At 41.6% G+C, this 15,634-nt stretch overlaps 5 protein-coding genes across 5 annotated transcripts; 4 read left to right on the top strand and 1 right to left on the bottom strand.

The window, feature by feature from the left end:
* Positions 1-40: 40 nt before the first annotated feature.
* Positions 41-1,858, top strand: PCOAH_00049360 (Uncharacterized protein; the record flags this gene model as incomplete). Its single annotated transcript, XM_020061719.1, has 1 exon — positions 41-1,858. The coding sequence occupies one exon, from the start codon at positions 41-43 to the stop codon at positions 1,856-1,858; it is 1,818 nt and encodes a 605-aa protein (XP_019917413.1).
* A 1,070-nt stretch (positions 1,859-2,928) lies between these two features.
* On the top strand, positions 2,929-4,899 carry PCOAH_00049370 (Glutathione reductase; the record flags this gene model as incomplete). The annotated part of the gene is made up of 3 exons (XM_020061720.1): positions 2,929-3,134; positions 3,270-3,348; positions 3,514-4,899. 3 exons carry the CDS (start codon positions 2,929-2,931, stop codon positions 4,897-4,899), a joined length of 1,671 nt encoding a protein of 556 aa, XP_019917150.1.
* A 530-nt stretch (positions 4,900-5,429) lies between these two features.
* PCOAH_00049380 (Uncharacterized protein) lies at positions 5,430-6,881 on the bottom strand (the record flags this gene model as incomplete). The annotated part of the gene is made up of 1 exon (XM_020061721.1): positions 5,430-6,881. One exon carries the CDS (start codon positions 6,879-6,881, stop codon positions 5,430-5,432), a length of 1,452 nt encoding a protein of 483 aa, XP_019917254.1.
* Positions 6,882-8,962: 2,081 nt separating this feature from the next.
* PCOAH_00049390 (Uncharacterized protein) lies at positions 8,963-12,206 on the top strand (the record flags this gene model as incomplete). The annotated part of the gene is made up of 11 exons (XM_020061722.1): positions 8,963-8,978; positions 9,158-9,218; positions 9,419-9,520; positions 9,744-10,140; positions 10,277-10,340; positions 10,665-10,894; positions 11,027-11,089; positions 11,211-11,282; positions 11,453-11,508; positions 11,619-11,693; positions 11,858-12,206. The coding sequence occupies 11 exons, from the start codon at positions 8,963-8,965 to the stop codon at positions 12,204-12,206; spliced, it is 1,485 nt and encodes a 494-aa protein (XP_019917359.1).
* Positions 12,207-13,129: 923 nt separating this feature from the next.
* Positions 13,130-13,771, top strand: PCOAH_00049400 (Uncharacterized protein; the record flags this gene model as incomplete). Its single annotated transcript, XM_020061723.1, has 1 exon — positions 13,130-13,771. The coding sequence occupies one exon, from the start codon at positions 13,130-13,132 to the stop codon at positions 13,769-13,771; it is 642 nt and encodes a 213-aa protein (XP_019917448.1).
* Between the last annotated feature and the right edge of the window lie 1,863 nt (positions 13,772-15,634).

Below are 15,634 nucleotides of genomic sequence, written 5' to 3' on the forward strand. Positions count from 1 at the left end.
AGGAAACTCCTTATGAAGGAACCCACCCCCCAACAGTAGAATGATCCCCCGAAAGGAAATAGCCAAACGGAGGGGGAGGAGGAACCTCTTCCAACTGTACCTGAGCATGCGAGAGGAGAAATGCCAAAAGGAAGAAGGACGTCAGGACGATGCCTATGGGGAGCATCCCCACGGGATTCATTCAAACCACCAAAGTGGTGTCCACCCAAATGAGCAACCCCACATTATGCATTTAGAAAAGCAGGTCAAAATAAAGCTGGAGGAACAATCTAGCTTACTCTCCATAAAGGGTATTGACAGAGTGGATATCCAACAGAAAAAAGGAAAACATTCCATCATCTGTATTCACTACATAAAAAACATGTGCATGAAGAATCTGTTCTGTAACTATTTACACCAACTTATCTATGCTAAAATACCAGCCTGTAAAAATTTCCTAAAAAATAATTACTGCGCTGATAAGGTACGAGGGTCTTGTATGTTCCGGCACACGCAGGAGAACGTCAACCCTGGAGGGTTCTCAGAAAATAAAGACGAGCACCTGGACGATGTATTGAAACTGTTGTATGAGAAAAATATTTGTGTGAATTATTTGCTAGGCTTTTGTAACTTAGGTTACAACTGTAAAAGGGTACACAAATGTAAAGGTAGGAAATTTATTAACCTAATAAGTATCCTTCCCAAGTTTTACTTGGATCACATTTTAGTGAACCAGCGTTTGTACGCCCACTTGTACACCAATCAGAGGAAGCTTTCCTCAGATATGAGCAAGTTGAAGGACGCCTTAATTATTCTTAGTGGGGAGAAGTACCAGGAGAAGGTGCCTCTCTCTACCAATTCAAGCAGTCTAAAAAACGATAAGGATATATTCCCAACGGGTGATACATTTGCTGGGAATTTAGACCACCACCAACGTGGAGTCAACAGTGATACGCACCGCTACAACGGGGGTGGTTCGTCTTTCCAAAAGGACGACCATAATGGACCTGACGGGGGTAGAAATTATCCCAATGGTTCAAATGCGCAAAGCAACGCCAGGTACTATAATAACAAAATTGGAGGGAGCGCAGTTTCTAACTTTGATGAATTTCCCCACCCTGGTGATAACAGCACAATGGCTAGTCGAGACAACGAAAGGGGATTCACAAACAACAGGATGGGTTCCAATGCAGACAAGAGGAACCAAGACAATCTGATGACCATCCCAAGCATATACGACATAAACAATAATATAGTCCCAAGTGAAAAAATAAAAATTTTTATAATCAAGTGTAATCAAATTTCTCACCTCTACTTATCCATTTTGTACGGTGTATGGGCCACGGGAAAAAATAACACAAGGAAATTTACCACCCTCTTTAGGGAAAATTACACCATCGTATTTCTTTTCTCTGTTAATGAAAGTGGAGGGTTTCAAGGTTATGCAAAGATGGTAACTGTACCGATAAAAAATTTGTATGAAAATTTATGGGGACCTATAACGAGTAGATTGGGGGGGAATTTTCGTATCCAGTGGATAAAGATTGCCAAAATTGATTTTGATGCTTTTAAGAATATGAAGAATCCATGTAACGATAATTTACCTCTGAAAAAAAGTAGAGATGGAACTGAGTTGCCCCTAAACTTGGCCTCCATCATATGCAACAGGATATATGCTTTGCCAAGTGAAGACTTCCTAGCAGGCACCATTTATGAGTACAAGCGCCGGATAAACCATGGAGCCTTTTTTGAGAATTTACACAAACAGGGTTTGCTCAACAGCAACACCGTTTGGGATATGCGTATATTTTGCCTCAACCAGCAGTCCGACTGTGAGCGTATTACCTTCATCGACGGCACGGAGCAGGCCATCGGGTAGGAACAAATCCACAGGGAGAGACTACACCCCCACAACGATGCACTCCCGTGAGGAATACACGCAACTAACACGCCATAGCAATTTGTCCCTTACGTGGGAAAAAAAAATTCCTTGCGCGTGTTAGTTGCGTGTATTCCCCATTAGCTGACTGCAAATGTAGGAACAGCCATAAAAAATAAAAAAAATACACAAAGAAAATGCAAAAAGAGCAGTTTGCCTTCCGAAGGGGCAAAAAAAAAAAAAAAAAACTACTATATAAAAAACGAATGCAACTAAGTTGGGTGCACATGTAGGACGGGGCGCGTCAAAAAATAAAAGCGGCAGCGCTGGCTCTTTCCGTTCCCTTGCTGCAAAAACGTTTTCAATAAGCTTAAGCCACTTTTGTGCGTCATGACCACCAAGGCATAAAAAGCCAGTTGGGAAAAAAAGGAAACCTCCCAAGTGGTTGCTTAGGGACTTTTATAGGTATACCAATATACATTTTTAATGATAAAGGAAAAAAAAAAAAAGAGTTACTTGAATCAAAGGAAAAGCAACCTACAAATCCTGCAGACGAACAAACGTGCGCATTTATGCATTTACACGGAAATGCATTTGCGTGTAAAAATTCCCTTTCCAGCTAGCGAAAACGTGTTCTCATGAAAACGACGCCCCTTCGATCCCTGCTAATTTTAAATAGGTATGATACCAATTTTGCAAGAGAATTTTGTATAATATTATTTTTGCCCTTTCCTCATTTCGTGCCCTGACTTTTTTTTTTCTTCCCCCCCTGCGTAACTCGCAAGGCAGTTCCTTTTAACGTTCGTCAGTTCACCCCTATATATAGTAGTGTATGTACCATTACGTGTGGCATCTCACTTTTTTTGCGAAGCACTGCACTGTCACTCTTTTTACACCTTTTCTTCCCGCGTGACCGCGTGTACGTACCTCCCTGTGTAAATTTTTTCACCCCTACATGAGAACCACCCACCTGTGACTTCGTAATTGCAACGTAGAACGTAGCAACGTAGTAACTTCATAACTGCTTAACTTTACAACTTCGCGATTTGCCTCCCCCCCCCTGACAAAACATGCGCCAACTCAGCTATTTTCACCTTCTTTTGCTTTTCGCCCTCCTGAACCGGTCGATAAAATTAACAAGGAGCTTTAGCTTCTACCACAACTTGGATCACTCGAGCGCCCCCACGTACCTGAAGAAGAAGCCCAACATGGTTTACGACCTCATAGTCATTGGAGGCGGCAGTGGCGGCATGGCCGCTGCGAGGCGAGCAGCGAAGTAGGTTCTCACGGAGGGGTGGCCCTCGTACACACACCAAAGGGTTCACATGCATTGCATCCACGTTACAATTTTCATCAAAATGACCACTTGAACCTATGTACACACACACACACACACATATTCACTTCGCAGGAACAAGGCGAAAGTTGCGCTTGTGGAGAAGTCCTACTTGGGAGGCACCTGCGTGAATGTCGGCTGCGTGCCAAAGAAGGTACAGGAAAGGAAAAGCGGCGGAGTCCAATCCGCCCCTTCTTGACATTCCTAGAAAGGGGGGGGAGCGAATTTATCTGCACTGGAAAGCAAATGCGCCACTAGGTTGTAGTTCCCCCTTTTTTCATTACCCCGTTTTTCCACTTCCCCTTTTCTGTCCCACCAGATAATGTTCAACGCTGCGTCGATCCACGATATCCTGGACAATTCGAGACACTACGGATTCGACACGCAGTTCACCTTCAACCTGCCGCTACTTGTCGAAAGGAGGGATAAGTACATACGAAGACTGAACGATATTTATAGGCAAAATTTGAAGAAGGACAACGTGGAGTATTTTGAAGGTAAGGCTAGCCTCCTCAGCGAAAATAAAGTTTTAATAAAAAAGGTAAGGAAGGAAGGTCACGTCGACGAGGAAGATGAAGAGGAATACGTGCCGGATGACGATGAGGAGGACGACGAAGTGATCGAAGGAAAGAACATCCTCATTGCAGTCGGCAATAAACCAATATTCCCCAACGTGAAAGGAATAGAACATACCATTTCGAGTGATGATTTTTTTAAAATAAAGGAAGCCAAAAGGATAGGAATTGTAGGAAGTGGCTACATAGCAGTGGAGCTCATTAACGTGGTTAGGAGGTTAGGAATCGAGTCGTACATATTTGCTAGAGGAAATAGACTCCTCCGAAAATTCGACGAAACGGTTATTAACGAATTAGAAAATGACATGAAAAAGAATAACATCAATATTATTACCCATGCAAATGTAGAAGAAATCGAAAAAGTGAAAGAAAAAAATTTAACTATTTATTTGGCAGACGGTAGGAAGTATGAGCACTTCGATTATGTCATTTACTGTGTTGGTCGATCGCCAAATACAGAGGACCTAAATTTGGAGGCACTCAACATAAAGACAGAGAAGAACTACATTCTCGTGGATGATAACCAGAGGACAAATGTTAAACACATTTATGCCGTAGGTGATTGTGCTATGGTGAAAAAACAACAAGAAATTGAAGATCTGAATTTACTCAAACTTTACAATGAAGACGCCTACATAAACAAAAAGAAAAACACCTCTGGAGATGTATACTATAATGTGCAACTAACCCCAGTTGCAATCAACGCTGGAAGGTTACTAGCCGATAGACTCTTCCTTAACAGGTCCAGAAAAACCAACTATAAGTTAATACCTACTGTTATCTTTTCTCATCCCCCAATTGGAACTATAGGATATTCAGAACAGGAAGCTATTGATATATATGGAAAGGAGAATGTGAAAGTTTACGAGTCCAGATTTACAAACTTATTCTTCTCAGTATACGATATGGACCCTGCACAGAAGGAGAAGACTTACCTCAAGTTGGTTTGCGTTGGCAAGGAAGAATTAATTAAGGGCCTTCATATTGTCGGACTCAATGCCGATGAAATTGTACAAGGCTTTGCCGTTGCCTTGAAGATGAATGCCACGAAGAAGGACTTCGATGAGACCATACCTATACACCCCACGGCTGCGGAAGAGTTCGTCACCATGCATCCCTGGATGAAGTGAAGTGACCTTCCTGTGGTATGAGGTTCACCCCTTGCCAATTTGGCGGCTTCGCCTGTGCGATCGACCAGTTCATGTGCACATGCAAACATTAATGGACCGTTTGCACTGTGAACCTTTCCCTCATTTTTCAACTCGTTAAATCGATCAACCTGCGGGGGCACCACTGCGTAATAAGTTAGCAGTGTTTTGCCACACCTACTTCCACATGGAATATTTAAAAAAAAATTTTTTTTTTTTTTTTTTTTTTTTTTTCCTTTTCGTTCAACGTAAAAGGGTTAAAAACGCATTTAAAAGGGCATTTAAAAAAAGCTGTAAAAATGGCCATACACAAATGTGTGCAGAAAAAAAGGGCACCCATAAATACGTGCGTGGTAAACATTTGGCTGGCACGAACACTTCGCTAATTTGGGTGGGCAAACTCGTTCGACCCCTTTCAAACGGGGCGCCCATCCTAAATCCGACCAAGCCCACGCAGCAACATTGCAAGGGGCCCTAAAAAGTCAAAACGTCCACAACGTCTAATCCTCCCTTCACGGCTTCGCATTCTTGTAGTACAAGTACGACTTGGCAATGGCATGGCTGCACAAATTGTTGATATTATCGTTTAGCAGGTTATTGCTCATGGTCAGCACGTAGGGGAACAGTAAAGATGGCTGCGGGATGTTCTTAAAAATATTCTGCATGTTAATGTCTTCTTCGTTTGTCTCCTGATTGTCGTGTTCAATTTTATTTTTTTCTTTCTCGAGTTTTTTCTTTTCCTGATAAATTTTCTGTGTCTGTAGTTGCTTGAAGACGTCCTTCTTATATTTGATCATTTTGTCTTGTTCCGTTTTTAGCAACTCGAGGGATTTGCACGTATCGTGGATGTAACTTTCGAGAGAGTCCACCTCCTGTGCGTTTAAATAATCCATAGAGGACACAAAATTCTTGTTTTTATTTTTAAGTACCTTCAAAAAGAGGGAACTTATAACGGAGTTTTTTATACGAATGGGGATTTTCTGCAAAATCGTTTTACTGTTCAGTCCCTTTTTCTTCAATTCAACGTTCAAAATATCATTGAACTGATTAAATGTCCCATTTTTTATTTGGTTCTTTATTTCGAACACCACATCGACGTCTATTTTGTATGCAGAGAAAATTAATTTTCCATATTTTTCACTAAAGCAAAGGACAAAGGAATTTTTGTTAATTAGGGAACACATCAACAATGTGGCCAACACATCCTTCTTCTTAATGTCGCAAATGTTAACGTAAAATCCGAAGGAAGTTGTATCGAAATTTAGCTCTGCCATAATATTAACATAATCGTCATAATATGCGTTTACGTCACTTATATATTTTTCTCCCTCTTCTTCATATTTATTTTTATTAAAATATAAGGTTAAATTATTTAGCAGCTCCGTTTGTCTTTGCTTTGCAATCTGATACTTGTTCGTGATCTTCGATATTTTGTCTATGCATATGTCTTCAGTGTTGCACACACAGAACGATTGGTTAATTTCTATGACGTTTAATTTTTTTGGGTCATTTTTTTTACCCTTTCTCTTATCCTTTGCTGTATCTTTTCTTTTTCTATCATCTTCCTCATCATCATCATCCGTATCGTCGTCGTCATCATAATCTTCGTCATCTTCTTCGTCGTTGTCATTTTTCCTTTTATTGCCCGCTCCATCTTCTTCTTCCTCGTTATTTCCACTTTTTCCCTTTTTTTTTTTTTTTTTTTTTTTTTTTTCATCCCCATTTTTTATGTAATATCCTAGCAACTCTCCTCTCAGGTCTTTGTTTTTCGCTATCTGACTGATCACCACACTGTTTAGTACAATTTCAAAGTCATCTCCTTCCGTCGAGCTGTCACTGTCAATGTCTTTTTCCTCCTTTGCGTTTTCGATTTTCTCCTTTAACTGTTCCAGCTTCTCTGCTTCTGCTTCCTTTTTTTCCTTGGCCTCCGTTTGGGCCCTCATGTGGGGGGGTACGTACTTCATTCTGCCGTCACGTAATTATGAGGACTGCGTGCAGACGATTATACCTAACTGCGGCTATTGCGCAAAGGGGAAGGGAGGTTGCCGTTTGTCTATGCGTAAGGCAAATATGCGGCCTGTGAGCTAAGTAAAGCGACGTGAGGTGCTTTCTTCTGCTTTTCCTTGAGGCCACACCCAGGTTAGTCAAAATTGCAATTTCGAATGAAGAAAACAATGCAACGAAGAGCAACACAGCAAAACAGAACAATAATATAACTTATCACGATGTGGTGGCAAAACAAACTTTTAATTTTTTGCACTCAAAAAAAAAAAAAAAAAAAAAAAAGATGAATTAATGGGCTGAAAATTTAATTCCGATAAGCATATCACATGCTGATGCGAACCCCCACGTGCATACGTATCTACGTCGGCACATCCGAACGCTAGCACAAGGGGGGGCGAACTATGCAACAACGCGTCAGATGTCCAAGAACATCAATAGGGAAATGCAAAAATGGTTGTTTTAGCAGAAGGGCAGCAGGGGTGTGAATTTTTTTTTTTTCCTTAAGGGGGGGGAGGCGTTTCCCTTTTATGAACCCTCGACCAAGGCTGCTAACGCTGTTCTGCTATTGGGTTACTAATTCAACGCAAAAAGATGCGACTAGGCAAAAATGTACCACCAATATAGGATGGGGGGGTTGGTCAATTTATGGTGTTCAGCGCTGTGACAGTACATTTAACCATGTCAACAATAAAAGATGGTATGAAAAGAAGGGGGAAAAAAAAAAACTCTTAAAGTGTATGTTATATATAATGCTACATATTTATGTATTTCATTTTATGTAATTTCATATTTAGTATCTACATATGCCTCTGCATTTTTTCTTCCCAATCGCAGTTGATGGGTTACTCTTTATGTTGGTAACAATAACCTACGTTGAACGCGTGGTTTTTTTGCTTCTATGCTTTTGCTCATACGCAGGGAAATGTATGCAAATGCGTACGCGCATAAATACATACATATGTATTTTTACTATGTATATTTATTTTCCCTTCGTGAAGTGATGAGTAGGGAGGAAAAATACGCAAGAAAAAAAATTGAAGTGAGAAAAAAAATGAAATGGGAAAAAAAATGAAATGTAAAAAATATGAAAAGGAAAACCGAAATGGTAAAGGGCGTAACGGGATAAAGTAAAAAAAAAAAAAAAAAAAAAAACACAGGTTTAGTAGTCAGGTTAGTGGTAGCATACAATGCGCGGTATGCGAATTTTTGGCCGAGAAAGTGACACCGGAAGTGGCAAACAGGCGCTGCTGCGTGGCTTTCCGTTGGTCGCTTCTCTTTGCCGCTTCCCTTCTGCAGTGGAAAGCCAGCCCCCCCAGTTTGCATCGTTCACGCTATACTTGGTGCAGGAAAAAAATCACCACGGGGTTGACAAATTAAGAAAGAAGGGGGGCGCTGTTCCCTCGCGCACTCACGCACGCATGTATGTAACGCACGTATGCGCGTATGCGCTTATGTGGAGTGGGCCTCCCTTTCACACACGACTAGCAGCGTTTTTTCCCCACCTCTTCGGCAAACACCCCACTTGTTAGACTTTCTCCTCTCTCTGTTTTTTTTTTCTTTTTAAACTAACCACTTTTTTCGCATAAAGTTGGGAAATCTACATCCGTTTTCCATCCGCTTGGAAATTATCAATTTTTTTTTTTTTTTTTTTTTTTTTTCCGCTGTTTGAAATAAATGTGAACAGTTGGAAAAAGGAAGCGTTGTAAAAAAGGCAAGCTGAAACGGGTAAAGGGGAAAATTTTTTGTGGAGCAGCGAAATTGCCAAACGGCCAAGTTTAGAAACGGTGAAGTTACCAAAATGGGGAAACGGAAAATAACCCATTAGGTGACACGCGCGAATTAATTTTCCCCAGGGTTTTAATTTGGTTCACAAAATGTGAAATTTTGGTGATTTTTTTTTTTTTTTTTTTTTTCCTCATCTACATGTGTGGGTTTGATTTCACCCCACATGCTTTTCCTCTTCGTCTTTTGTATCATTCTGTCGACGTGAGTGATCACACAGTTCAACCTCACGCCGTCCCGTTCTTCGAATTCCTCGCCAATGGAGCAGTCCGCAGGTATAACCCTCCTCGACAGCACACCCATTACGAATGCCAACCCAACGGCAACATTAGCCACCTCCCAGTGCATACAAGCGAATGGTTCATTATACCTCCACGCCATACCTTGTTCACTTGTGTGAGACCAAATTCACATTACACCCACTGCTGCTGTTACGTAGCTCCTCCCTTGGTAGAATCACATCCGGAGGATTTGTCAAGGACGACTAGTGAAGCATTTTCCTCATCAAAGCAAGGGTACATACTTACGGGTGTGTACGCCTGGATGGCATGTCGATGGTTGCGCGGCGTGACATGTCGACGGCTTCGTATCCTGCCATGCAAATATACATAGCAGTTCAATGCGTTGACGGCTTAATGTACACCTTTTTTTTTTTTCTGTTCGTTCCCCCCACATCGATGTACCCCTTCACGCATGCCCCCCTTGGAAATCGCAGCAGCGAAGAGGTGACCGTCGAGGAGCTAAAGAAAAAGGTCAAGGATTTGGAGCTGCAGCTCGAGTACGAAATAAATCGACACGAGGCTGAAGTACAGGAAAAGTAGGAAGGAAAAAAGGCACGACGACGTTGCCGCAACGTAAGGGGCAGCCCCTTTCGACTCGCTCGAATCTGTGCAGATCCGCACATGTATATGCACTTCCCTATATATGGTGCCAAGAACACGCAACTACCCCCCTGCACGATGTCCCCCTGGCACAGATTAATCTGGGCACATGTGCCCTTACCTCCTACTCACTTCTTCGTTCTTCCCACCAATGAGCAGGGAGGACAGCATAAAATCCCTGGAAGAAAAAATAAACGAGTTAGAGAATTCGAAAAAAGAATCCGATGAAAAGGATGAAGCCATCCTAAACATGAGCGAAAAGCTCCTCATCTTATCGAACAAGTACGATGTCTTGGCGAAGGAATCGAAGCTACAGGAAGAGGAGCTGAAACATTTGAAAAATAAAAAAAAATACAGAAACGATAAAACGAATGAGTTCATAATTACACTAAAAAAACAGAATGAAGATTTTAAAAAGGACAATGAAACGCTAACGAACAAATATTCTGATCTGCTTACGGAAAATAGTGGCCTTAAATGCTCCTGCAAAATGCTACAAGAGCAGCTGCAGGAGAGTCAAAAGAAATTGGAAATTGTAAAGATGCATAGTACAAAGGTGGGTGAGTTGTGCACTTGGGATGGAAAGGAACATTTGTCATGTGAGCTCTTTCACGAGGCTCCCTTTTCTCATCGACATGTTCATGACGTCGTTCGATTTGTTAACCTGCACCCCACACATGTACACCCTACAGGAGTTTGACGAGAAAAGCGCCCTTCAAATTTTAAACCTCGGAACGGTAGGAAAATGCTTTACACGTGAATGTTTCATACCTTTTCAAATTTGAACGCCACGTTGTTTTTAAAAAACTTCACCTTTTTATCCTATGGGTGCCCTCCATTTGAGTGGGGGGAGGAAGGTTGTCCCATTCATGTGTGTGTGAACTTTTCCTGTTTGATGAATCCACTAAGTGTGTTGTTTCTCCGTATTGATAATTCTCTTCATTTTACTTTTACCCTTTCGTCCCATTTCAGGGTCTACTGAAGAAGAGCAACCTCAGCAAAGGTACCATCGCTTGTTGCATTATTCTCCTTAAGCTTTGTTGAGTTTCTCACATTTGTCTCTCCCAATTTTTCTTCCAGATGGAAGTGAAGCCAATCCGCTCAAACTAGAAATAGAGTACAAAGATATGATAATAAAAAAATTGATGCGGAAGAGGTTGACGGAGGAGATGATGAAGGGAATAGACCAAAGCAACAATGGCAGCTGCAACGGGAAGGACAATACAATGGGAAAGGATTGCCCAAATGAGGAGGACTCCCCAAACAGTAACACCTTTAACCACAACGGGGAGCAACTAATTACGTTCGAGGTTAGTCTTAAAGGCAAGTGGGCTGAACCATATTCTCCCTTACGTTGACCCGTATTGGTCCCACTTCTATTACATCGACATGGATGCACCTCTGTCCATCTTCCCTTTTTAAAACCCTTCCCTTGTGCGCAGAAAAAATTGGAGGAGCTGTACCAAAAGTGTGTGGAGTCACAGAGTGACAATGACCAATTGAAGGTGAGGAGAAAAGAAGCAGCGGGAAACACCACGCGCACCAACATCGTCATTGCTGTAGCTGAGTTAGCGCTAACCCAGCCTCTACACCCCGCATCAACGTCACACGTATGCACCCCCGCAGAACAAAATTAAAAAGTTGACTGATCATATAGATGACCTGAAAAAGGAAAACACGGATTTGTTGGGAATCATCGTAAGTCATTTTTCCACCCGCATATAGCGAATAAATATAAAAACAGGCCCTTATTTTTGCATGGCGATAAAATACTTCTTTTGATATGTTTATTTCCCCCTCCCCCCCCCATTTTTTTTTTTTTTTTTTTTTTTTCCTTTTCGCTTGATTTTGTTGTCCTCTCAAATTAGGACACTCTGAGGGAGTACATCAACAAGGTCCATCGCGGGGACGTGAATGTTCACCAGTAAGTCCTTTCCCCTAGTGGCCTTTTCCACTGTTCGGAGAGAGTTTCCCCCATTTGCATCGTTCCGTTTAAGCACTTCCTGTAAACTGCTCTCCCCCCCAAACCTGCAGATTTGATGACTTAATAAATAACCTTCTTAAGGAGAACTCAACCCTGAATGACGAACTATCCAAGCAGAAAAGGAAGTAATGACCCCCCGGGGAAAAAAGAAAAAAAAAAAAAACATACATTGAAACGTAGTGACAGCACCTGCGTGGTGAACACACCAATCAGTGTGCCACACGTGAATGTGCCCTGTCTAATCGATTTGTTATTCCCCCTTTGCGCGAAAACTGAAACTCCCTCACAGGAACATGGTGGACACCTACTTCTTTAACAAAGAGCTGCAACTGATACAAAGCGACAAATTTAAAATTATAGAAAAATTTGATGAGGGCAAGGTGAATAATTTCCCCCACCTGTACGAACCGCTAAACGTGACTCTTAACGAAGCTCCACATGAGTACCATGAAGAGGTCGCTGAAAAAAGGGAAGCAGGACAAGATCACGGCGTGATTGCTAGTCCTAAAAAAAGCAGGGATGATAGAACAAATGGAAAAAACTCCCACCTGGTTAAGTCCAACAAGCCGGTAATCACAGACGAGTTGGTTCATACGTATATGAAGGATTATATGATGAATGTTCAGAACAGGACATGATGGCAGGAGTGTCTGATCTTATTGGGGGGGGGTTCGTCTGACAAAGCGGTTAAGCGAAGAATCAATGGAACACCTGAGTTATTCCCCCCCTGGTTATAATGCACCACATTAAGGTCTGCACCTGCACGTGTGTACACTTCACCGTGTGTTAGCAGTTACAAAAAGGAGGATGCACTGTGCGAGTTATTTTTTTAGTTCCTTTTTTCGTTTCCTTTTCGATCTTTTTTTTGGTGCGCTTGGATAGCTCACCCAGCCCGATTTACTTCCACAAATTAGCCAAAGGTATTAAGAAAGAAAAAAAAAAAAAAATTATCGAGGTGTTCCAACTTTCATCGGCTATTTCCGCAACTCAGTCGTGCAACAGTGTTAGGCACGGAAAGGGCCACATTCTTTTTTTCGTTTTTTTGTCTTACGGTGCGTCAATCCTTGTGCCGTTAGCGGCACTGTTTGATACGTTTTTGTTTGTGTTAATGTTCATGAGTGTGTGTACTTTTTTGTGGCGATCAACCTTTGCGCGCAACTGTGTTCGCTTTTTTTATTTCTCTTTTTTCCCCACTGAGCCAACAATTCTTAAGAAGATAAAAAGCGCGAACTCGTTTTTAGCGCCCCATTTGGGTGTGCGTCCTAAGCTCGCACAGTTATGTGACGCCCATGGCCATTTAAAACCTCCACCTTGGAACTTATCAGCTGAAGTTAAATCCGCATTGCGCGGGGAAAGCAAACTGATACAGCATCATAACAGTACAGTCAGCCCGCCATTCTGAGGGAGCTTCCTATTCCCCCGTTCCTTCCCTTTCGCAAAGATAATCGCAGCATACTAACAAGTGTATGAAAAAATTGCCCAAAACAAATGCGCGAATAAGTAACAATAGGACAGCTTTTCCAACCCTAAACCCTGAACAGTGATAAAATCCCAGACAAACATGGACTTGGACCAAGTTGAAGAAAGGATAAAAAAACTCGAAGAAAATATTGCCAAATTTGAGGAGCAGGAGTTACGCAACATAGAGAATATAAAAAATGAAATAAAGCTACTTGACACACATGTAAGCGAATTAAACAAAAAAAAAAACAACAAACAATTGCTAAACGCGAACAAATGCTTTGCACAAAAATTATTGCAAAAAAAGGAAAATTCCAACAAAAAAAAAAAATACATGAAGGATATAAAAAGGGACGTTCTTTTTCAATTAAAGTTAGTGAAAGACGAAAAGAATGAAAAGAAAAAAAACGAAAACTTGTTACACAAACGTTTTAACTTCCAACAGTTGAAAGAATTCACCGACCAAGTGAAGCAAAACTTTTTAATGTTAAACGTGCAGAGAGAATATTCCATAAAGTCTATGTTTGAAGGAATTAGAAAAATTAAAAATAAAGCCACTGCATATTTTAACAAATTTTTAATCCTACAAAAAGAGATTCACTTCCTTCTGCAGACGATAAATAACAATGCACTAACCGACCTGTTCGTCCTGGCCAAAAATTCCTTGCTCTTTCAAAAGGAGGTGGCCAACATGTTTCAGCGTTTTTATCACCAAGTGGAAAATTCCCTCACCGGATTGTGACTCCTAAGAAGCGCGCCAGGGGGAAGGCTTCTCCAGTGTGGGTATTCGCAGTGTGTGTATATTTACCCTGTCTACATTGCGAGGCGCCATTCTGCATAACTCTGCTTTAATATCACCCGTTCGGAATAGGGTCACACTTTCCGCTGCCGAGAAAATTGGACGACCCTACATCCCGGCCGAATGGGCCCCCTTACAAAATTGTCAGTTTCTTTTAATTCTTAATCGTTTGCCCCTAGGGGTGCAGGAGAGACGCCTTCTTTAAAGGAACCCCTCGTTCACCACGCTCCAGCAGATACATTCCCCGGACTGGAAAATATCCCCTGGAGCGAGCGACGGACGAGGTTCGTGAAGCTAGCCCAACATGCACACTGCACAGGTGTTGCCCTGTTCCTTTTGCTGGTCTGATTCGTTACATTTGCTGCGTCATTCCTTTTTTGTTTACGTCTTATTGGAAACCGTTACACGCGCGTTGGAGCAAAAAGGAAAAACCTTTTTTTTTTTTTTTTTTTTTTTTTTTTTTTGCATATATTTGAAAAATCAGCTGCGTGTTTGTTCACCTCCTAAATGCAATTTTAACGCATTTTTATAACCCGTTAAAAATACGACCTTAATTGCTCTCACAACGTGCAAGTGAGAGGTCCAACAAAGATGTTGCCACGTTTGACTTAAAGCGTGGAAATGAAAAATAGCACTGAAATATGTGCCAATGGGTGACATAGACTGTGAAGTGCTGCGACGCGTTAGCAGCACGGAAAAAAAAAAAAAAAAAAATATGCACATGTATTCCCACCCTTTGGGCACTAAAAAAATGTGCAAAAATTGCCTATCGATCTTTTTCCGTGCTAAACGCTGCAGCGACACAGTATACGTTTTTCCTTCCATTGCGTTATGACAGTTTGCTTTGTGGGGTGCATTGCTACGTGGAAGAGGGGCGCCATCCCCCTTTCACGAAGGCTAAGTGCCTTCTGAGTGGCGAAAGCATTCACAGAAAGGACTGTTAAAGTATCGCCCGCTTCACACTTCGAACTTTTTACTTCGGCGCAGCTTATATAACATACGTATATAGAATGCGCGTGGGAGGGTTGTGTATTGGCGAAGCACGTGCAGCTACTACAGAGTTGGGGTAAGCACAAACTGTAGGCGCTGTGGTAGTGACGGTGGAAGGTGTATCTATCTTGTACACATATATCTTGCTACCACTTGCACGCTTTTACGGAAGGGAAAAACCTAATAACAAGCTTGCAGGCGCACTACTTGTTTTATCCTACACGGATGCTACTTTTTTTTTTTTTTCTTTTTTGTTCCTTTCAAAAATGGGAGGAAGTTACCTTAATGGTTTCATTACCGACCTTTTTTTCTTATCTAGTAGATATAGGTATATATTTCAGATGGTATGATTGAAAAAGAAAAAAAAAGCACCCACCGAAGGAATAATGAATTCCCCCCAACCCTAAATGTGCAAACATAGAGCACCTGCCAACGGATTAACGGGGTTGAAAGCAAACTTAAACTTCCTTTTCTCCTTTTACGCTCAGGTATATATAATAAACGCCGTCCTTCCTATATGCTTCGTGCTAATATAAGAAAGGCCAAATTTTTTATTTTCACCTCCGGGCAGCCATTTCTATGCGTAAAACTTTGCATACCCGACGGGGTTTTTTTATTTCCTCTCTTTGCTTATTTCTTTTACTTATTGCATCTTTAAAAAAAAAAAAAAAAAAAGAGGGGGAAAGGCTACCCTTCCGTTTTTTATATCGTACCGTTGTTGACCACTCTTGTCGCGCTTGCCTACCGTTGGGCAATCCACGCAGAGCAACTTTCCACGACCCCACCCCGCCCTTTTTTTTTCCACGTTCATGCGCA

This window comes from Plasmodium coatneyi, chromosome 13 (assembly GCF_001680005.1).
Source record: "Plasmodium coatneyi strain Hackeri chromosome 13, complete sequence".
Lineage (NCBI taxonomy): Eukaryota > Apicomplexa > Aconoidasida > Haemosporida > Plasmodiidae > Plasmodium > Plasmodium coatneyi.